The 24,660-nt window shown below is 37.7% G+C and overlaps 1 protein-coding gene across 3 annotated transcripts in view; it reads right to left on the bottom strand.

The window, feature by feature from the left end:
- Nucleotides 1–24,398, bottom strand: part of Kat14 (lysine acetyltransferase 14) — a 36,771-nt gene extending 12,373 nt beyond the window's left edge. For 2 of the 3 annotated variants that reach the window (XM_046434590.1, XM_046434607.2), the window contains exons 1-6: nt 24,126–24,398; nt 22,154–22,272; nt 17,100–17,221; nt 8,890–9,071; nt 5,994–6,413; nt 5,216–5,784 (exon numbers count right to left, since the gene is read on the bottom strand). In XM_046434590.1, coding sequence (XP_046290546.1) covers nt 5,216–5,784; nt 5,994–6,413; nt 8,890–9,071; nt 17,100–17,221; nt 22,154–22,272; nt 24,126–24,384 — 1,671 coding nt within the window. In that variant the 5' untranslated portion in view covers nt 24,385–24,398. The remainder of the gene's footprint in view (nt 1–5,215; nt 5,785–5,993; nt 6,414–8,889; nt 9,072–17,099; nt 17,222–22,153; nt 22,273–24,125) is intronic. The other variant, XM_046434599.1, reaches the window with a different exon arrangement.
- Nucleotides 24,399–24,660: the final 262 nt, after the last annotated feature.

Here is a 24,660-nt window from a genome sequence, read left to right as displayed (position 1 = left end):
TACAGAACAATAAATGTCTTAAAAATAAATAAACAAATAAATAAATAAATGTCTTAAGTTAGGACCTATAAAAATAAAATGTATAACTTAAAAAAATTAATCACAGACTATTTTCTTTGACCATGATATAATCTGACTAGAAATAAATCTAGTTACCAAAAAATATTTTATCTGAAAACTGATTACTAAAATTATTTTATTTAAAAACTAAAGATGGCACTAATTCTTGGGCAAAGAGGAAATAATGAAGAAAATTACAGAATGTTAAATACTGATTGGTAATAAAGTCACATCATTTTAAAAGCCATAAATTATAGGTAACAGTACTTATAGGGATATTTATAACTATGAATACACATTTGTCAGAAAGTAAGGAAGACTATGAATAGAATAAGTGAATGTGCAACTGCCAACCTGTGTAACTGCATTAAACTCATACTAAAGGTCCAGGCTGCTTGGCATGGTGGTACATGCCTGTAATCCTAGAGACTAGGGAGGCTGAAGTAGGAGAATGGTTAAGTTTGAGTCCAGCCTGAGCAATTTAGCAAGACCCTCTCTCAAAATAAAAAATAAAAAGGTCTGGGGATGAAGCTCAGCGGTAGAGCACCCCTATGTTCAAATCCTAGTACCAAAAGAAAAAGTCCAGGTTAAGATGGAGGATTAACTACAAGCACCCCCTATTAAAACTACAGAAACAGAATGGTGGGGGGTGAGGTGGTAAACACACAAGAACAGAAAAATGGAGAAAAGAAACAATAGAAACTAGGGGGCAAATGGACAAATAATAACTGATTTAATCAAAATCCTAAGATGACTTTGGATACAGTGAGAACTAGCCCAGTCAATGCTGTAGAACCCACAGAACTAAAAACCTAGGTGGTTGGCAAGATTCCTCATCCCCTATCCCTCAATTCCCTGCTGTGGGTGGCTGCCCTCTCCTAGCAGCAGTTGGGAAGTACCATCTCTACACAAGGTGTAACAGGGGTTCTGATAGCAATAAGGTGAGTGGGAAGGTCCCTCTTCTCTCACTTGGCAACCAGGTTTCTGAATCTGGAAACTCTTCCCTGGGAACTCTGACCAGTTCATGAGGAGAGACTTAAAAGCAGAGTTGTTAGGGCCTGCCACAGAGGACTCACCTAGACTCTGAGTGTGCACAGAATCACAGGTTTAATTGCATTTTCCTCAGAATTTGAAAGCATTGCCCGTTGTCTACTTGGTTCCAGTTTGCTATTAGGTTGGCTTTCAACTTCATCTGCCACTGGCTTGAAATTCTGGTTTAACTTAAGGCTTTTTCAAACATGCAGATCTCAAAGTTTACCTCCCATGCATCTGTTTTTGTTGTTGTTGTTGTTGTTTGGTTGGTTTTTTTGGGGTTGAACCCAGGGACACTTTATCACTGAACTATATCCTCAGCCCTTTTTGTTTTTATTTTGAGATGAGGTCTCACTAAGTTGCCCAGTCTGGCCTTGAACTTGCAATCTTCCTGCCTCAGCCTCTCAAGTCACTGGGATCATGGGTGTGTGCCATTGTACCCAGCTCCTATGCAGCTTTGCTTAGGAAACCAACAGGTAAAGAAGGGCCACAGGAAACAAATCAAACACACAGGATGGGCAAAGGAACTGCAGGAGAAGGGAAAAAGTAGGACCCCTGCTGAGTCTCACACACAAAAGTGGCCAGCACAAAGTGGACAAGTGTGACTCCAGGGGCAGACACAAGAGGCTGTCGTCACTAAGTCCCTGTTACCACCAACCATCCTTTAAACCTAAGGAATAAGTGGTGGCCCAGAATAATCTCAGCTGTGCTCAGCTTTTCTAAACCATGCACTCTGAGCCTCCTGTACCCTCTCAGTACATGCCCCCTGGATCAGAGAAGGATACCCACTACACAGGTTGTACTGACTTACTTACAAGATAGAAGCCATGTCAGCCTTAGCAGGAACTATAGAGAATCTCACTCCCTCTGTCCAGATTTCTTTTTCTTTCTTTCTTTTTTTCTTTTTTTTTTTTTTTTGTACTGGGGATTGAACCCAGAGGCTATTAACCACTGAGCCACATCCCCAATCCTTTTTATATTTTACTTTGAGACAGGGCCTCACTAAGTTGCTGAGGCTGGCCTTGAACTCACGATCCTCCTACCTCAGCCTCCCGAGTTGCTAGGATTACAGTTGTATACCACCATGCCTGGCTTTGCCCAGATTTCTGCCATGGTTCCTGATATATATACGACAACTCTAACTGACGTTCAAACTGTGGTGAGCATTCTGTTTCCCAGGACCCCTAATGACCCTGATCACTTACTTGCCCAGGCAGGGCTCATGGAAACTGAAGCCAGAACATAACTGTATTTCTTGGGGCTACCAGAACAAAGTATAGTTGTCTCTCAGTATCTGCAGGAAGTTGTTTCCAGATCCCCTGAGAATACCCAAATCTACAGATGCTCAAGTCTTTTATATAAAATGGCACGGTATTTGCATATAATCTAAGCACATCCTTCCACATACTTAAAATTACCTCTATATTATTTATTATACATAAAATAATGTTATGTAAAAAGATGTCATACAAATTGTTTAGGTAATAATGATAAGAAAATAATCTATATATATATTCAGTACAGATTTAATTTTTCCCCAAATTTTTTCCATTTACAATTGGTTGAATCTGTGGGTTCCCTCTCCGTGGATACAAAAAACTGACTGTATCATAAACTGGGTGCCTTAAAACAAAGGAAATTAACTGTCTCAGCTTCAGAGCTCAAAAGTCAGAAATCAAGGTATGGGTAGGGCCATGCTCTCTCTGAGTGTATTACCAGATAATCTGTCCTGTAACTTTCTCTAAGATTCTGGTGCTGCTGGCAATCCCTGGGATCTGGTGGGTCATAGGCACGGCTAATATCTGCCTGTCTTCATGTGGTCTTCTCCCAGTGACTGATCTCTGTGTCTCTTATAAAGTCATCAGTTGAATTGGATTAAGGGTCCACCCTACTCTAGAATAACCTCATTTTAATAGGACTATATCTGTAAAAGCCCTATTTCCAAATAAGGTCAATTCATTCACAGGTAACAGAGGTGGGGGTGTCAATAGATCCTTTTGAAAGACACAACTAATCCAAATCTATGATTCAGAAAAACTGTTTTGCATTATCTTCTTTCACAGCATTTCTCTAAAAGTGACAATTTCTTTGAAGTTAGATTTGTGCATGTTGTTCAGTGTTTGTTTTTGCTTTTGTGCTGGGGATTGAATCCAGGGCATTTCACCACCTTTATTTATTTATTTTTTCTTACTTTGAAATAGGGTTTTGCCAAATTGCTGGGGCTGGACTTCAAACTGACCTCCTGCCTTAGTCTCCCAAATAACCTCTAAGACACATTTCAAAGTTAAAAAAATAAAGTATAGAACAAATCAAGAAAAAAAATAAAGTATATGGATTAAAAACACAGACACACAAGAATGAAGAACAGGTGAACAGATAACTGTAAGCAAAAGCATGCGAATATGCAGAAAATGACTGAATAGACTAAAGAAAGCTGAAACCTTAGGTTGTAATAAAGACAGGCAGAGAACAGAGTGATTTACACAACAGCCTCAGGAAAGCACAGATATTAGAGGGATCAGGCTCTGTTAAAGCTGAGGGCAGGCAGTGGGACTACGGAATGAGAGGCTCTTAGTTTGCTCATCCATAGGAAATTATCATTCCCTCCATAGGAAGAAGACTGGACCCTCCACAGAGTCTCGAGAAATTCTGGACACAGGGAACCAAGCTAGGAGTAAGGCCTGTCTGGAAGACAGGGAGAGTCATGGGAGGTTGCTTTAAAGGTAGGTAGGCTCCTGGTTACTCCCCACCTGGCTCCCGGATTGTAGGTAGGCAGGTTAATACTTTAAAGAAAAGATGGGAAGTAAGTGGGAAAAGAAAAGACAATTAAGATGAGTAGGGGTCTTGCCAAACTATAGCCCACAGGACAAATCCAGCCATTGCCCACTTTATTAAATAAGTTTCTCTGGGACATAGTCATTTACTATGGCTGCTTCCCATTACAGCAGCAGAGTTGAATAAATACGACCTAGACTGTGTGACCCACAATATTTACTGCCTTTAAAGAAAGTTTGCCAATCCCTGGTCTATAGGGTCCAATGTGCAACAATAGGAAAGTTCCTAAAACAGAACAGAGGAAATAGAAGACAGGAAATCAAGACTTTCTAGAACTCAGGAAGAAGGCATGTCAAATCGAAAGGACTTACAAGTCAAATGACCAGCACAACAAAAGAAAGAAGCCCCATCCTTGGTATATCACTGAGTAATATCTGACCATGAGCAATAAAGAGACATGCCATTACCTTCCAGAGAAAAATAAGAAAACAGAAAAATGAAAATTCACAGGGTAAGAAACAACTAGGGAACACGTTTAACCTTACCTGTAACCAAAGAAATGAAATAGAAAAGACTGGGTAGTATCTAGTGCTAGCAAAGAGAGAGGGAAATAAGACATTTCCTACCTGCTAGTGGGAAGTCCCAGAAGTTCTGAGTGGAATTAATTGTTTCCAGGAGCACTCACAGAACGTGGGTTCCATTGAACAGTCTCTGAGCAGAGGGGACCAAACACTGATACCTCAGTTACCATTTCATGTTGTTTTATGTTTTGCCCTAACTATACAGATATTTATACACCTGCAGGTCCTGCTCTGCATAGTGTCTGGGACACTGCACATCCTCAACAAATCTGCCAATCAAAATGACTTGAAGCATGTACAACTACCATCAGAGACAGAGAGACAGGAAAAAAATCCTCTAGGTTATGTCTTAAATGCTCAGTGGAAAAGAAAATGAAGATGTACTGAATAATTTTGAAACATAAAGCCAAGCAATTTTTGCATTTTCCTCCCTTATTCTTTTCTTTTCTCTCCTAAAATTACTCATGATTTTAAAAGTCATAGCATAGCAACATGATGACACATGCCTGTATCCCAGCAACTTGGGAGGCCAAGGCAGGGGATCATAAGTTCAAGGCCAGCCCTCAGCAACTCAGCCCCAAGCAACTTAGTGAGACCCTGTCTCAAAATAAAAATTAAAAGGGCTGGGATGTGCCTCAAAGCACCCTTGGGCTCAATCCCCACTACCAAAAAAAAAAAAAAGTCAAGCGTAACATGTCCACTGCCAGATGCTGCCTGCCGGACTTCCACCCAACCCCTAACAGTTTTAGGGTGCATGCTCACATTACCTGGTATCGGTCAAGAATCCTGAAGTCCTGACAGGTAGTCCGATATGTGGCTTGTCCGGCTGGAAGCCTGGAAACTCCTCCTTCTTTGGCTCCATAAATCCCATCAACTAACAGAAGAGCAGCATTAACAACTTGATCCAAGTCAAAAAGTGGTAATCCCCTATCCCTTTTTGCTTGTCTGACAATCAATTTCCGCTTCAGTCTCCGAGCTTCTGGTGTCATAGCAACTGCACTGGGACAGGCTTCCAGCCTCTTAAGCAGAAGTTTTTCCTCATAGATGCTCACAGGAGTGTACTTGGGCCCTTTAGGTTTTGTGTCTTTCTCCAGTGCAGGCTTCCTCTTTTCTCGAGCCCTTGTTTGCAAAGATGTGTTTGAATCCGTGTCTTCACTGTCAACATCCATCCTGTCAGGCTTTTCCTCCTCACTCTCTACCTCCTGCTTTATCTGTTCAGGTGCTCTGACCTTCTTTCTGCCTCCAATCACTGGCCCAGAAGCTGCTGACCCAGATGGGGGTGGAACATACTCCATCCCTGGGTCTATGACTCCATCGCCTTCCAGTTCATCATCATCTACACAGAGTATAAAACAGTAGTATCAAGACATAGGGAAGAAGAGTATAGCTCAGCACAAGGCCCTGGGTTCAATGCCCAGCACCAGGAAAGTTTAAAAAAAGAAAAGACATAGGAAAGAAGAAGGCAAGAGGTGAAAACTCTCGCCCAAGATAAAGGACTTGGCCCACACCCAAGATAAAAAAAATTTGAGGAAGGTTAAGTCTTACCATGAAACAGGGCTTGCGGTGGCATCACATCTGGAATCAGATCAGCTTCTGAAAGCAAGCTAGGAGTGGCAGAATGAGAGGCAGGCGTCCCCGGGGCAGAGAAATCCAGAGAGGGAGAAGGAGATGGGCTTGTTAGAGGGGTGCGGTCAGAAGAGCTCAAGGATGAGAAATCAATTACTTCTCCTTTCTCAAGAATCACGTCTGGCCTGCGGCCTCGGTTTATGAATTTCACAGGAGTAGAAGATGTGCTTCTGTCCAGAAAGCCAGCTGCTTCCTTCTGGGCTCTTCTAATGTCTTTGGCTTCCTGAGTTCGAGACCTTTTCTCTTTTAGTTCCATGGCAGATTCCACAGGATTCCGGCTCACCCGTTTTCTAAGTCCCTCGACAGTAATGATGGGATCCAATGCTGGTTTTGAGGCTGCTAGAAAGTAAATATCCAACTTTTATTTTTATTTTGTTTTATTTTTTTGGTACCAGGGATAGAAACCAGAGGTACTTAACCTCTAAGCTACATCCCTAGTTCTTTTTAAATTTTTTACTTATTTATTTAGGTTTTTTTTCTTTTTCTTCTCGGTTATTGGGGATTGAACTCAGGGGTACTCAACACTGAACCACATCTCTAGCCCTATTTTGTATTTTATTTAGAGACAGGATCTCACTGAGTTGCTTAGCGCTTTGCCATTGCTGAGGCTGGCTTTGAACTCGCAATCCTCCTGTCTCAGCCTCCAGGGCTGCTGGGATTACAAGCATACGCCACCATGCCCAGCTTTATTTTTTATTTTGAGATAGGATCTCATTAAGTTGCTCAGGGCCTCGTTAAGTTGCTAAGGTTGGTTGCACTCCTCCTGCCTCAGCCTCTAGAGCTACTGGGATTACAGGTACGGAATACCAGCTCCAAATTTTAAAATAACTACTCAATGTTAATTTCTTTTTGTAATGTATTACTGTGAACTTAGAACCATGTTCAATATAGAAATGTTTGATGAATGCCTTAAGTTAGAAGAATTAGATACCTCTTAATAAAAAAGAAGTTAAATCTAAATTCTAAAAAAGAATGTAAATCTAAACAAACATTACCTTTCACTTATTAAAATGGGTAAACATTAAAAGTTTGATAATGCTCAGCAAATAGGCATTTTCATGACTTTTTAATAGGGTATAAGTTTTAAGATGGTTGTCTGGAGGTTCATATTTTTTAATGAATATGCCCTTTGATACAGCAACTGTTTGCAGTTTGTACATGTATACAAATTTGTGCAATTGAAGCACTGATTAAATAACAACGGGCAGAACAATCAAAATGTCCATCAACAGGGGAATGGCTTAATACATAATCATAAAACCATATAATCGAATCAATGAAATAAAGGAAAATAGGGTAAACCTATATGTATTGTAATGGAAGGATGTCCAAGGTGTCCTGGGGGGAAATGGGGAATAAGTATTAGAGTGTATTTAGGCTTTAAAAAAAATGCTTAAAATGCAGAGGTAATCTCTAAAAGCATTCATGAGAGATAACCCTGGTTACTCTGGGGAGTAAAACTGTAGTGGGAGAGGGGAGATTTTCAGACTTTATACCCTTCAATACCATTTGATATTTTACCATTATATGTTGAAAATTGTTAAAGCTCATTTAAAAATTTTTGGATTAAAAAAAAACCAAAAAAACCCAGAAGCTAGCCTGATACATTGACACGTTTGTAATCCCAGTTACTTCGGAGGCTGAGGCCAGAGGATCTCAAGTTTGAGGACAGTCTATATAATTTAGTGAGACACTCTCTCAAAATAAAAATTAATTTAAAAAGGGGGGCAGGGCTGGGGATATAACTTAGTGGTAGAGTATGTGCTCAGCATGCATGAGGCCCTGGGTTCAATTTCCAGTATTGCCCAAGGAAAAAAAATCAGATCAATGGGTACTACTAAGGAGTTACTAATTTTTTAAAAAATGTAAAACAGCACTATGGTTAGGCTATGAAAAGGAAAGAATCCTTATTTCTTACTGATATATATATATATATATATATATATATATACACCCACACACACACACACACACACACACATACCCACACCACATATATATGTGTGTGTGTGTGTGTATATATATATATATATATATATATATATGTTTTTTTAAATTCTAATTTTTATATATGACAGCAGAATGCGATTCAATTCATATTACCCATATAGAGCACATTTTTTTATGTCTCTGGTTATACACAAAGTAGAGTCACACCATTAGTGTCTTCATATATTTATTTAGGGTAATGATGTCCATTATATTCCACCGTCTTTACTACCCCCATGCCCCCTCCCTTCCTTCTGCCCTATCTAAAGTTCGTCTATTCCTCCCATGCTCCCCTCATCCTCATTATGAATTAGTAGCCTTATATCAGAAAAAACATTCAACATTTGTTTTTTTGGGTTTGGTGGGTTTTTTTTTTTGTTGTTATTGTTGTTATTTAATTTATTTTAAGTCAAGATCTTGTTAATGCCCAGGTTGTCCTTGAACTTGTATCCTCCAGCCCAGCACCTGGCATGGAGTTACTATTGTTGGAGTAAGGTGAAAGACACATGGGAATTTATTATAGTATTTTCTTTACCTCTGTATGCTTTTAAATTTCCATAATAAAAAGTTAAAAAGAAATCAGATTAAAAACATTGAACCTTTCAGACATCAGAGGAAATTTATAAGACTGGTAACTTGATTAAGAAATGATAAAATGTTGTTTTTACATAGTATTTATTTACAATATAAAAGAATAGTGTCATCATAAAATTGTCAAGTGGAATAGCTCCAGAGAGACTGATGAGCTATGGCTGATAAAAGCAGGACTGTCTCCTGTGCTAACATTTGCTCTGCTCTGCCTGAATTGCACCTTTTACAGCGGTACCTTTTACTTTCAAAGTGGATGCAGACAACTTCTCTCCTTCAGGTTTCATTGTTGGGGGCTTGTTATGAACAAGTTTCCACCATCCAGGCTCTCCAAATTCCTGAGCACCTGAACGAAAGTACATAGGACTTCCCACACTGAGGCAACCTGCTACTGTGCTCCACCATGTTGAAGTCTTTTTCCTAAAGAGGAAAAAATTTGTAAATTCCCAAGAATTTACAAACCATTAGCACTTTAAGTCGATCATCATATAGCAAATACACTCTACATATATTCTCTTTGACTTCTAGACTATGACATGCTATGGATCCCCCCTATTGTTGAAGGAACAGAACATACGAGTCAAGAGAGAAGCTCTGGAATCTAACTAGCTTCAAATCCTGGCTCTATCATCTTTCCACTGTCTCAGTTTCCTAATCTGTGAAATCAGAATATAGAATTTACTCCACCAGTTGCTAAGAGGATTGAATGAAAGAACTCAAACAAAGCACATAAAACAGTTCTCATCATACTCATTAAGCTATAGAGTTCTGTAAGCTTTAATTAAGTTGCTTTTACATGTGAATTGAGCACAGCTCTCAAGAAATAAAGCACACAAGAAGCATAAATCCAAGACTGGGTAGTTATGATAAGTCCTGGTAAATGGCTCACTTTACCAGGGAGATAGATGCATCTCTCAGCATCTCTCAGCCTGCTGCAGTTTGCTCTGATATACTAAAATGGTAATAAAATTACATGGTATGTTCCACAAATACAGAGAGCCTATATGACTTAGAAAAAAAAAAAAAATCAACTATTAAAGTTCCTGTTGAGGGCTGGGGATGCGGCTCAAGTGGCAGCGCGCTCGCCTGGCATGCGTGCGGCCCAGGTTCGATCCTCAGCACCACATTCAAACAAAGATGTTGTGTCTGCCGAGAACTAAAAAAAAATAAATATTAAAAAATTCTCTCTTTAAAAAAAAAAAAGTTCCTGTTGAAAATTATTTTAAAGGCAACTATTTTATTTCCATCTTGAAAATGTAAGTGAACAAGAAATTCTAAAAAAAACCAACAACAACAAAAAAAAACACTTCTTCAGTGTTTTTCAGTTTGGCTGAGTGTCCCCCAAAGGTCCATATGTAAAAGCTCGATCCCTGACACAGTGGTAATGGAAGGTACTGTGGACATTTAAGAGGTGGGTCTTAGGTCACTGGTGGTGTACCCTCAAAGAGGACTATAAGACTCTAGTCTCTCTCTTCTCTTTCTCTCTCTGTACCTGGCTTGAGATGTGACCACCTGCTCTAACCAGTGGCCTAAACCAAAGGGGCCATACATACAATCTTGGCTTGAACCTATAAGAACCTTGAGCTAAAATAAATCTCTTTATTTCATAAATATCTTATGTCAGATATACCCTTACAGTAATGGAAAGCTAAAATGGGAAGAATAACAACTTGGTTTCCAACCTTAGCCCTTGGTCGCAGGGAACCTCTCCTACTACCTACTTTTTTCTAAATTTTCCAAAATCCTCTGTCTCACCCAAGGAATAAAACTAGAGTAGAAACCACTCTATTTGTTTTCTTACCTCACCCATCACTTGAAAATCATTCTTTTGCCAGGCATAATAGTATATACTTGTAATCCCAGCATCTCAGGAGACTGAGGTAGGAGGATTGCAAGTTTAAAGCCAGTCTCAGCATCTTAGTAGGGCCTGAAGCAACTTAGTGAGGCCCTATCTTAAAATAAAATATAAAAAGGATTAGGGATGTAACTTGGTGGTTAAGCACCTCTGGGTTTAATCCCTGGTACAAAAAAAAAAAAAATTCACTCTTTCAAAGGAAGGTTTTTCTAATTTGACCATCATGGTTTCAAGAAAAAGAAGTGAAATATCATGCCTTCCAAAATGGCTGACACCAGCTTAGCTTGGCTGTACCAGCAATTCTCAGAATGAGGTCCTGAGACCCCTGGGGCTGAAGCCTGTCAGGAATACATGAGATAAAAATTATTTTCATAACAAAAATAAGATGCTGTTTGCCTTTTTCACACTAAGTGTGTAGTAGTTTTCCAGCAATTTTATAGCTTGATATTGAAATACATCTTCTACAAGCCGTACATTGAAGAGATCAGTAAATAAAGGAAACAATGTGACCTTTCTTGCTATTATTTTTGTTTTGGAAAATATTTTTTACAAAAATATTATGTTAACAAGAAATCTGTTAGTTATTATTCTTTATAAATAAATTAATTATAAAAATTTGGGGGGTAATGAGGATTGAATCCAGAGCCATTTTACCATTGGACTACATCTCCAGCCCTTTTTATTTCAAGGTGTGTTTCAACAAGTTGCTGAGCCTAGCTTGGAACTTGTGATCCTCCTGCCTCAGCCTCCCAAATTGCTGGGATTACAGGCCTGAACCACTGTGTCAGGCTAATAAATATTTTAAGATTTTCTGCTTCAATGTCTAAAACAGAAAATATCAATAGCAATAATCAACATAAACAAAAACTATTTGAGATCCTCAATAATGTTTGGGTATAAAAGGATCCTGAGACCAAAAAGCTTAAAATCCATTCTACTATATGTACTTTTTTTTTTTTTAATATTTATTTTTTAGTTCTCGGCAAACACAATACCTTTGTTGGTATGTGGTGCTGAGGATCGAACCCAGGCCGCACGCATGCCAGGCGAGCGTGCTACCGCTTGAGCCACATCCCCAGCCCTACATGTACCTTTTTTATTGAATAACAAATAAGAGTGGATGGTATAAGCCTCATGGGTCCCCAAACCTCACTTTGCCCAACAGATAATAGGAGGTTGGGAATGTTGGAATGACAAAGTAAGATTAGAAAGAGAAATGATTCTTTTCAGCTTCTCAAAAAAGATCAACAAAGATAGAGGCAACCCAAATATCCAAATAGGGATGGATGAAAAAACAAAATGTTGTATGTAGCTGGGTGTGGTGGCACACACCTGTATTCCCAGCAACCCTGGAGGTTGAGGAACTTTGAGCAACTTAACAAGACCATGTCAAAATAAAAAATAAAAATGGCTGGGGATGTAACTCAGTGGTAAAGGGTGAACCAACTATCCCACGGTCTAATTCCCAATAAAAAAAAAATAATAATAATAATAAAAAGTTGCATGTACACACACACACACACACACACAGTGTCCTAAAAAGGAAGGAAATCCTACTACAGACTGTAACATGGACATTATACTAAGTGAAATAAAGCTAGTCATGAAAAGATAAATACTATAGGAGTCCACTATCTAGAAGAGTCAGATTCACAGAAAGTAGAATGATGATTATCAGAGGCTAAGAAGAGGGGAGAAAGGACAGTTGTTTAATTAGTACAGTGTTTCAGATTTGCAAGAAGAAAGAATTATGTAGATCTGTTGCATAATAATGTGAATATTCTTAGTATCACATAACTGCAACACTTAATAATGGCTAAGATGGACTGGGTGTGGTGTGTCCACCTGTAATCACAGTGACTCAGGAGGCTGAGGCAGGAAGATCAGGAGGCTGAGACAGGAAGATCACGAGTTTGAGGCCAGCCTCAGCAACTTAGCAAGACCTTAAGCAACTCAGGGAGATTCTGTCTTAAAATAAAAAATAAAAAGAACTGGAAATGTGGCTCAGTGGTAAATGTTTAATGATAGGTATAAGATTAAACCCCTGGGTTCAATCCCCAGTACCAAAAAAAAAGCTAAGAGATGTAAATTTAGATTTTTTTTTAAAAATCACAATAAATAAACAAAAAGCTGACAAAATTCAAAATATTTTAAAAACTAATGTGTTGTTGATGGGAGTTTGGGAAGTGAGCAATGATGCATTTAGTGGGAATATAATTGGTATATACTTTCTAGAGGTTACTTTCATAATTTGTATCCAAAATATGTGTATCCTCTGACCTCAGAAATTTTCTAATCTCAAAACTACAGAGCATGTATACATAAGAAAATTCTTTACAAGTTTGATTTAAATGGGGGAAAGCTGGAATAACTTAAGTGTTCATAAAGTTAATGATCACTGTCACAGATTGAATTATTACCTCCCCACCACAAAAAGATGCTGAAGTCCTAACCCCTAGGACATGTGAATGAGAAAACAGCATCTTTGTAGGAGGATCAAGTTAAAATGAGGTCATTAAGTTGGATACTATCCAATAAAATTTGGACATAGAGACAAATGTGTACAGAGGAGAGACAATGTGAAGACACATGGAGAAAGCCATCTATCTGCAAACCAAGGATTATCTGAGACTAACAAAGCTGAGAAAGAGGCCTGGAATAGACCGTTTCTCACAGCCCTCAAAAGGAACTAACCCATGGCTCAGGAGGCTGAGGCAGGAGGATCCTGAGTTCAAAGTCAGTCTTAGCAACTCAGCAAGGGCCTAAGTAACTCAGTGAGACTCTATCTCTAAATAAAATATCAAATAAGCTGGGGTGTGTGGCTCAGTGGTTAAACTCCCCTAAATTCAATCCCTGATACCAAAAAAAAAAGGAACCAAGCTTACAACACCTTGATTATAGAAGATTCATCCTCTATAATCATCACCCCCATCCAGCTTCAAAATTCTTTTTATAATGCAAAACAAATCCTATATCCCTTAAACACATAACTCCCAATTATGCCCTCTGCCCTCCTCCCTAGACCCTGACAACCATTGTTCTATTTACTTTATTTATGACTTTCATTATTCTACATACCTCATGGAAATAAAGACATACAGTATTCTTGTGACTGGCTTATTTTATTTAGCATTATATCCTCAGAGCTTATCTATGTTACAGTATGTGCCAGAATTCCCTTCTTTTTTAAGACCTGAATAATGCTGGATGCAGTGGTATTAGGCTTATAATCCCAGCTACTCCAGAGGCTGAGGCAGGAGGATCATAGGTTATAAGCCAGCCTCATCAATTTAGTGAAGCTCTATGCAATTTGGCAAGACTGTGTATCAAACTGAAAAATAAATAAATAGGGCTGGGGATATAATTCAGTTGATAGAGTGCTTGCCTCACATGCACAAGGTCCTTGCTTCAATCCCAACACCACATAAATACATAAATAAATAAGTGAATAATATTTCATTGTATGTATATACTCCATTTTGCTTATTCATTCATTTGTTGATAGACACTTGCATTGCTTCCAAATTTTAGCTACTGTGAATAATGCTGCTATGAACATGGGTGTGAACACAGCTTTCAGGCCCTGCTTTCAATTTCTTTGAATATATACTATAATCCCAGTGACAGGGGATGCTGAGGCAGAAGGATCTCAAGTTCAAGGGCAGCCTGAGTAACTTAATGAGATCCTGCTCAAAATAAAAAGGGCTGGGGCTATACCTGAGTGGTAAAGTTCCCTAGGTTTCAATTCCCAGTACAAAAACAAAAACAAAAACAAAAACAAACAAACAAAAAACACAAGCATATAGCTCCCTATCTGAGGGCTGGAGGTGGTGGATGAGTAGTTGCTATTGTCAATAATTAAACTGACCATAATAAATCACAATTTATTGTCCAAGCCTTCTCCTAGAAGTTGTAAGACTTCATTAGACTCCAGAGTTCCAAAATAGTTCTCAGAAACAGATTTCTATCAATGCTACTGTTGTCTAGGTGGGGAGACAAATTTCTAGTGCTTCCTATACTGCTTTCCCTGGACCCACCTCAGTTTTTTGAATTGTAATTCATATGAATGCACTCTATCACATTCCATCAAATCTAACATTCATTGACTTTAAGATACACCATTTTAAGTACAAATATGAAAGAGTTGGCTACCAATTTAAATTATGACATATCATCAACTGTAAGATGTATCCAACTATCAGAAATGTCAAAATGTGAAAATTGTGCATCTTAAAGTCAATGAAATATGATAATAGAAGAAAGTATTCAAAATATTCTTCAGTAATCAAAACTATACCTTCTACAAGAATTCAAAACAGGATTGTAAAAGTAGATTAAATAATCATACGCACAATGGCAATTAACCTTAATTAATTAAGCTCTTGTATAGTTTTTTTTTTTTTTTTTTTTGGGGGGGGGGTGTTTGTTTGTTTGTTGGTATCAGGGATTGAACCCAGGGGCACTTACACTGAGTCATGTTCCCAGCCCTTTTCATTTTTTATTTAGAGAAAGGATCTTGCTAAATTGCTTATGGCCTTGCCAAATTGCTGAGGCTGGCTTTGAACTTGTGATCCTCCTGCCTCAGTCTCTGGAGATGCCAGAATTAGGGACGTTTGCCACCATGCCCAGATCAGTGACTAATAATTAAGTAATTATTATTTACTTAATATTTCTATTAAATAGAAATATTAAGTAAATAATAATTCAAGTGATATGCCAATATAGCAAAATACCTCTAGTTTAATAGTTAAGCTACATAGAAGCTGGAAAGCAATGAATGCGTTTCACTAGAAGGTTAAAAAGAAAAAAGCTTTAGCTGATTCCTCTCAGAACATATTCTAGAAATGAACAAATGAAACTGAGCAACTTCTATTAAAATACAACAATATTCTTAAGAGCAGGCTATTTAAATCCAATTTCTTCCAGAAAATAATCCACTAAATAAAACAGCACTCAGAGATCATGAAAAAATTCCAAGATCTAATTTTACCAGTTTTTTCTCTTTTTTGTCCCTTATAAATGGGGTATATTAAGTTCCATAAATAGCGCTAAAGCATTAAACCAAGACAACAGAAGTCCTTTCCTTATGAGAAAGAGCTAATCATAGTGTCAGTTCTTCTCTCAGCACTAAATAACTCAATAACTAAAATAATCCCATTTTGTAAAATGTTCTGAGTCTATTTTGTTTTTTTCTTCACAGCAAATCTTTAGAGGATGCCCCTCCTTTCCACTGCCTTCCCTTCTTCTCTGCAACCTGAGCAAACTGATTTCTCAGAACTGAAGGTTAACAGAGGCTGTGGTGAGTCCAGTGAGGACAGATACAATTCCCAACTTTGACCTGAAGTTATGAGAAGCTCTGTTGTGTCTACACTGACCTAACTATGTAAGAATGTAAGTTTTTGGTTTTTTTTTTTTGGGGGGGGGGGACAGGGATTCTGGGCATTGAATACAGGGGTGCTTTACCACCGAGCACATTCCCAGCCCTTTTTATTTTTTGAGATAAGGTCTTGCTAAGTTGCTTAAGGCCTCACTAAATTGCTTTTGAGGCTGGCTTTGGACATGCAATCCTCCTGCCTCAGCTTCCTGAGTTGCTAGGATTATAGTTATGTGCCACCAAACCCAGTAATTATGCAAGATTTATGAATCTTATACAGGACTTCAGACACAATCAGAATCTTAAACAAAATTCACCTAATAGCAATAAAATTCTTGTTAAATTGGCACAGATCTTTAACAAATAGTCTCAGTGCCTGTGCATCCTAAGACAGATACTGATCCTTATGTGTAATGACCCAAAGGAGGAACACTCTCCAGCAAAAATTAAAGCAAAATTATAAAAAGAGTAATTAATGAGTAAACCATTTACATGTTAATGCACTCAAGACTTTGCTAAGCACTACAAATATCAAGTAGTATACAAAAGTATTTACCTTTCCAAGTTAATAAAAACAAATTCTAATAATACCTCAATTAATTAAGAGCAATATAAATAACTACCATTATCTTTTTTTTCTTCTGACCTGTAAGTCATTGATTTTAAAAGGACATAATAATCCCACTTATTTCTCCACCACTTGAACATCCCCCATTTAGTAAAACTCTCAATTTTTTTTTTTAACAAAGAATTACTTAAAAAAATATCATAGTTGGTAGAAACCAACACTTTCCTCTGCAGTAGAATGAGAGAACTATGGAAACCTACAATTTTATAGCATATAATTCTACTCTGATTTTTCATAAACAAATCTTTCTAACTTAAAAAAGTAAACAACAGGAGCTGGGGTTGTGGCTCAGCGGTAGAGTGCTCACCTAGTATATGTGAGGTGCTGGATTCAATCCTCAGCACCACATAAAAATAATTAAATTAAAGCACTGTGTCCAACTACAACTAAAAAAAATTTTTTTTAATTTTAAAAAAGGGCTTTTAAAAAAAGTCAACAACAACAACAAAAAATCTGGAATTCAAAAATTCTTTATGATTTCCACAAACAAATCCTGTGAATCTCTAATAACAGGGCTATGTTAGGCTGAGTCAAATCATATATATTTGTTTTTTATATCCTTCAAGCATAAGATTTTAAAAACCACATTACCTATTCCCTAGTAAAAAAGTCCAATGTTTCTCAATAAAAGAGCAAATATCTTCTTTCCACCTGAAATAACCTTGCCGTCCACTTCCTTCCAGAGACAAGTTGTACATTGCCAACATGACAACCTGAAACACAAATAAAACAGGAGTCCTGAGATAGGCATGATTAGGGATGTTAATCTTGAAGGGGGTTAAAGCATTGTTTAAATTCTGAGTAGGAATGGTAAGGAATGGTGGAATAAGGGAAGGATGATACTTTGACATATTCTGGGTGAATTATTTGCTTTCTTTTTTGCTTTTGTAAGATATCACGTGCAGCGTAACACAGGTAGGGCAGATGCGTGGCTAAGCTAAGTTACCTCAGAGGGTTGATGAACAGGCACTGTCGCAAGCACCCCACCCTCTATGAAATACAGCCCTAAATGAAGGGTTAACTACTGGACAACTGTATGCCTACACAGTCAGCATTTTTTGACTAAATGGTGCCACCCTTTACAAAATATTTTGAAAATCACCCCTGCATATATATTTTTCAAAGCTCTTTATAGGGCAAAAACAAAACAATCAGAATTTCAGAGCTGAAAATGATCTTAGAGGTTATATACTCAGTGATTTAGCCATTTGTAAGCTATGGAAACCTTTCTTCAAATGTAATCATCACCACACAAGAGGCAGAGAACTAAAAAGGCCTGGCTGCTCAACCCATACACAGTGGGCTCCAAGTCACCCCAAAGCTCAGTGTGCAAACTCCTAATCTAATTATTTTTAGACAAGGATTCATGGCCCTGGACAGAGAGTTTATTCCAGGAATATCAATAACACATGCTCATTGTAAAATATTTTAATAATACAGAAAAGAGAAAAGAAAAAAGTAAAAATCACTGAAATCCACCATCAAGAAATTACTGGGCTGGGGTATAACTCAGTTGGTAGAGTGCTTGCCTCGCATGCACAAGGCCCTGGGTCCAATCCCCAGCACCAAAAAAAAAAAAAAAGAAAAGAAAAGAAAAGAAATAACCACTTTTGCTACATGCAGTGGTACATGCCTGTAATCCCAGCGGCTTGGGAGGTTGAGACAGGAGGATCACGGGTTCAAAGCCAAGCCTCAGCAACTGAGAGGCACTAAGCAACTTAGTGAGACTCTGTCTCTAAATAAAATAGAAAAAATTAAACACAAAAAACAAAATACACACACACATTCAGCTTAGTGGCTGAGTGTGCCTAGGTTCAAACCCTGGTATCCCCCCAGCCCCACAAAAAAGAAAGAACCACTTTTAGGGGATAGGGTGTAGTTTAGTGGTAAAGCACATGCCTGGTATGGGGAAGGCCTGGGGTTCAATCAATCACTGGCTGCCCAAACACATTTCTTTGCACTCACATTTATGTAGATGTTTTATATATTTAATTTTATGTAAGTGGACAAAACTGTAGAAGCTATTCAAAACCATGTTTTCCACCTAATAAAAATCATAACTTATTTTGGGCCAAAGAAACAGAAAAGAGGACACAGAATCTAGAAAAGATTTTTAAATAACACTTTTTCTATAAGGAGAAGTCTTCAGCTTTTAGAAGTCTGGAAAACTGCAATTAGTGGCCCCAGCATCTTATTCAGAGCGTTAAATCCCTAATAATTCTATGAGAAGAGATATGTCTACACCAGATAGGCTCAGAAATTCTGATACCTCACTGAGTTTCAATTTCTGCCATCCTTAAACACACAACACTTGCAGAGAGTGTACTATACAACTCACCCCATTACCAGATTTTATAAGTCTTCCTCTAAAAAAAAAAAAAAAAAAAAAAAGTCTTTCTCTTAATTTTGCATTTGATCCACATCAGCCCCTACAAATTACTTCCTTAACAGTTAATGCCCACAGAGAGAAGATAAAAGTTCTAGAGATGGATGCTGTTCAATAAATACTTTGATTACAGAATGAGCTTTTCCCACTCTCAGATACAAGAGTATTCAGAAACATGCATTCACTCAATCTCAAACATAGGTATGTATCTGTTATTATATTTCCAGTACTTTCCTTTATGCCTGAGATATTTAATGACTTACAAGTTAAAGTTCACATACCTACTTGAAAATAATTTTTCAGTATCATCACTTATTATTTACTGGACAAACTATATTCTAATACATAAAGAACCTGTTTTTCCACCTCTTCTGGCATTTGTGATCTGAAAGAATGAATCCAGTTGAGTTTTCTAATCTCACAGTACCAGACTAAGCTCATCAGTAATGAAGCCAGCCTTGTGGATCAATGTATCCCCAAGGCCTAGCTCAGGATTGGCAATGCCACAGGAACTATCTGTTGAAAAACAATCAGATAAAAAATAAGCAGAGATCATGATATTTTCACCTGTGCCATGAGTCTCTAGTACATGAATGCAAAAATGCCCCCTCCCTCTTAAATGTTTGATAAATTTTCTTCTATATATCAAACTTGTTCTCAAGAGTCACCAAGGAGGAAGAGGTTTAGAAGGAAGGGGCCTTTTGGTTCAGAAACCAGACTCTTCACTATTGGTATTTTGTAATACAAATGAAATGCTGTTTGTTAAAAGCATTTCTACTTATTACTTTTCTTTCCCCCCAGTACTGCAGACTGAACTCAGGGGTGCTCTACTACTGGGCTACATCCTCAATCTTTTATTTTTCCATTTTGAGACAGGTCTTGCTAAGTTGCCCAGGCTGATCTCTAACTTATGATCTTCCTGCCTCAATTTGCCAAGAAGCTGGAATTACAGGCATGTACCACCATACCTAGCCTACTTATTACTTTGATAAGTCAGAGTTTAAGACTTAAAAAAGAGAAAGTCCACATTCCAATATCCTAAGTATTTGGAGACATCAATGGAATTATTTAAGACCAACTGATTCTTTCAGACTTTTGATGAACTATGGGCTTTTTCAGATGTAACTAGAAATACTGGTCAGTAGTTTGCTGAGAACCATGTGTGTGACCTAAGTTGTCACTTCATCCTACCAGGGTATTATTCACGGTTGATAGTCTTCTGGAAGTGAAAAAATATTTTTCAAGTGATGCTGATTAAATATGCAAATTGAGCCAATATTGTATATTCTGAGCAATATAATAAAAAAGCTAGCTTTTCTTTTAAAAACAACCTCCACAGAAACCCATTCTTTTTTTTTTTAAAGAGAGAGAGAGAGAGAGGAGAGAGATTTTTTTTTAATATTTAATTTTTTTTTTAGTTTTCAGCGGACACAACATCTTTGTTTGTATGTGGTGCTAAGGATCGAACCCGGGCCGCACGCATGCACGCTACCACTTGAGCCACATCCCCAGCCCCCAGAAACCCATTCTTAAAAATGACAAATTACAGCAAATATTTTGCTGCTTTTCCATTTACTGCTTTTATGAGAATCCACTTGTCAGCCAAATATAAATCTGCTCAATTAATATTAACATGATTTGCCTATATATATTATCCCATGTATACGTTGAGAAAACTATCCCAATAATATTCATGTGATTATATCCTCAATTCAAACTTCCCTTATTTCCATACACACACACACACACACACACACACACACATATATATAAATTTTTTTTTTGGCAAGTCAAAAAAGGTTTTCTAAATTCACCAGTGACAGATTTCATGAGATAGTCTAATAAAGTACTAGTAATTAAGATAATAGTCTCAGGCTGCTATGGCAACAATTTACAAGGAACACCATAAAGGCCAAAATGGTATAATCTAAAATCCTTCTCATCATTCTGTTTATTTTCTTCAAAGTGGTAAGTGCTATGGGTAATTATCATGTTTATCTGTTTATTATCTAAAGTAAATGTTGAATGTCAGCCGCCTGAGGACAGTGGCCTTTGTGGTCTCATTTACCACAGTAAACGAAGATCTAGAATAGAAAAGTATTTGGTTCACTACAGGGACTGAGGAGTGAGTATTTGTTAAATACACATCAAAACTGAGGGCTGGGTATGTATCTCAGCAATAGAGCACTTAACCTAGCATAGGCAAGGCCCAGGTTTGATCCCCAGCACCAAAAAAAACAAAACAAAATACACACACGCACACACACACACACAAATGGATGTACACAAAAACTGAGCAATTCATTTGTTTTTTTCAACTTAAAGACTATTTACACCTTGGTAGCTTATTATATATAAATATTAATACAAAAACAAAACTAAAAAAATTAATACAAGTCAGAGATCAGTAAAAAGCTATTGCTTGGGCACAAGTCAGAGATCAGTAAAAAGCTATTGCTTGGGCTGGGGTTGTGGCTCAGAGGTAGAGCATTCCCTTAGCATGCATGAGGCCCTGGGTTCGATCCTCAGCACCATATAAAAATGAAATAAAGGTGTTGTGTTCACTTATAACTAAAATAAATAAATAAAAAAGCTATTGCTCAAGGGTGGGGCTATAGCTCAGTGTCAGAGTGCTTGCCTAGCATGTGTGAGGCACTGGGTTTGATCCTCAGCACCATATAAAAATAAATTAAAAAAAAAAAAAAGGCATTCTGCCCATCGACAACTACAAAAAATTGAAAAAAAAAATCTATTGCTCAGGTCATAGGTGGCTTGGATTAGAGTGCTGGTATTGGAGATGGTTAAAAGTAGATATTAAATATTCATCAACAAAAAAATAAACATCTGAGCTCAAATGTAGAAAGGCTGGGTTACACTGGTATTTACAATCTAGTTATATTACTTCTTCCAAATCTATTTCCAATGTAACCATCCTATGGATTTTGCTGTTCTAAAAATTGCTAATAGAAAAAATGTAAACCATACTTTCAATTAAAATCAGAGCTTAGTGTTAGATATACATAAAATTACATGACATTTTCAAGAATTTTAAACCCAATTTACTAAGTTAACATCAAGTATTATTTTTACCAAGAATTCCTCTGTCCACACACTCCATATCCAATTTTCATCGTGAAATGAATGGTATCTCTTAAAACACAACAAAAGCTCATTGGTAGTTTCCTTGCTCTGAATACTCATTCCAACAAATTTCCTGGAGGACCCAAAATGACATTCTAGAGAAGAGCTTTTTACTCACTTGTTGCCATGTCAGCTTCAGCCTCTCATACTGCTCCTTGCCATCTGCCGAGCAATCAGAACAAGTAAACCTAAAAAAATTATCACCCTTAAGATAACTGAGCTGTTCCCTCAGCTGACCTAGGGAGGGAAAAAAAAAGTCACATCACAGGTTTATCTAGAGCACAGGCAACCCAAAGGTTTAATCAGTTTGTCAACCAGATTTCTAAGTATGCTGAGTTTATCAGCCAACCCACAATAGCAGGATGGGCCTGGGAAAGGGAGAGGAGTTTTATTCTTCTAACATCAGATATACACCCCTACAAGGATCTGTGGATCCTTAACTTTTAGGAGAAAGGTACTGGAAAAGCAGGTATGATTGCTCTAACTGGATTTTCCAATCGTTACATACCTGGACTCTTCTAGGCGGGTCCCTTTAGCATTCTTTCAAAAAACGTTTGATCTCCCACAATCTGCCAGGCACTGAGCTAGGAACCATTGGGTATACAATAACCAAGACAAAGGCATAGTGCCTGCTCTCACTGGTCTAGAAGTCAGGGAGGGCAGCAAAGGAGAAAATAGGCAATAGGTACTAGCTGCATGGAACTTTTCCCCTCTTATGGTGCATCAGAACCACTCAAGGAGCTGCTGTTTTTCTAACTATGTCTAGGTCTCTCCAGATGAAAAGAATCAGTCTCTGAGGTAGAGCCTAGGCCTCTGCATTAAGGTTCCCTAGGTGATGATGCTAATGCTTTGTGGGACTTGAAAATCACAGGAGTGGAACATGATATGCACCATAGGGCAGTTGAGAGCACATAAAAGGGAGACAAGATTAAGTTGGGAAGAGAGGTCTACAGGCACCTGAGGGAAGACTAGAAATTGGTGGTGGGGTTGGGGGCCATATGTACCCTTGAGATACATATTCCAGAAAGGAAATAAAAATGTGCAAAGTCCCAGGGATAAGAAAGAATTGTTTGTGGAAAATGAAAAGTTCATCCTACCAATAAAGTTCTGTTAATGTGAAGGATAGAAGAGGCTGAAGAAATTAGCAGGGGTCTGACCACAGGGTGTTTAAAATTTATCCTCTAAGGACAAACAGCCACCAAGATATTCAGGACAAAACCCTGCACTAATAAACAAGACCACAAAAGCCAGCTAAAAAACTTATTAATAGTAATTATTCATTTGAAAAGTTGAACTCATTCATAAACACAGCCACATACCAGAAAATTAGTCACTTCACTATACATAAATATATATAATACACATATATATAATATGTATATAAATGTATGTATAATATATAAATTTCACTTAGTTATGAATTCCGTTACACAAAGCATTTCTTTAGCACACGTCTTTTCTAGTTTCTTGCCTGATGGAAAATCCTGTTTTAGTGCAAATTATATGATGGCTAGCAAAGCAAGCTCAGGAGTTAAGAAGCTGGTAGCTAAAAACAAGATGTGTGTGCATAACTCTTGTCAGCAGATAAAGAGAACTGCAAGTGGGAAACAAGACTGGTCCTAGGAAAGGCCATTAAATACCTTCAAACTACTAATTCTAACCTCACTTTAACTGTAAGTTAAAGTGACAGATGATAGTTTTCCACATAAGTTAAATATACCACAGTAATGGTTTTGAACTTGAACTTTTAATTCTACACTCAGGCTAGAATCTGGACCCCAGTCCATAACATAATCTTGTTAGAAAAATGTGGTTTAATTCCTTCAGTAACACAGGATTTCTAATTTTCTAATTTTTATTGGGTCACCATCAAGAATATTAATTTAACAATGGAATAGTGGTTGGCAACAATTTTTATTAGTACAAATGTGTCTATGTGTTATATAAATTTGTATTTGATCATCTAAGTTAATGAATGTAATAATTATCCTTTTATTTAGATCTATTTTACATTCATGTTTCTTTCACAGGTTGGAAAAATAAACCTTCACACAGGAATTGACAAATAAAGGAATTGAGAAGCTCCTTACTGGCCGGTATCCATTTTTGGCACTTGTCACAGAAGTAGGACAGCTGCTCCTCCATCCACGACACATCTCCTTCATCACTGTTGAGGGAATCCCCACTCTGGTCATGAGATAAGTCCACAGATGCCTGATCCTCAGATTCAACAATCAAGAGAGTCTCTCCCTCCACTTCACCCTCTTCCAGCCCTTCTGAGGTAGATGTTCTTGTGGCTTCATCATCGTGTCGACTTATCAAACTACTGAGGTGGATGTTACTATCCATCCCTCCCTTTTCACAAGTTCAGAAGTGCTCTTCAGTAACAGTTCTAACTCTGGATGCTGAACTTAAAGAGGCTTCTATCAGAATCACACAGGTAGAAACTCTTCAGAGTGTCTGCCCACAACTTCTTTGCTCAAACATAGGGGATTCTTAAAGTCATTTAGAGTATAGGATCTACTGTCCTTTACCAAATTTAAAAGGACTGTCACAAGAAGGGTGAAGATCTCACTAAGCTATTCTCTATCAACACACATACATAACACACACGGTTTCAGTGCT

This window comes from Marmota monax, unplaced genomic scaffold, assembly GCF_021218885.2.
Source record: "Marmota monax isolate L192 unplaced genomic scaffold, Marmota_monax_Labrador192_F-V1.1 WCK01_AAM20220418_F8-fsc00005, whole genome shotgun sequence".
In the NCBI taxonomy this organism is placed as follows: domain Eukaryota; kingdom Metazoa; phylum Chordata; class Mammalia; order Rodentia; family Sciuridae; genus Marmota; species Marmota monax.
Note: the sequence above shows the minus strand (reverse complement) of the source record. Positions and strands in the feature narration are given on the sequence as shown.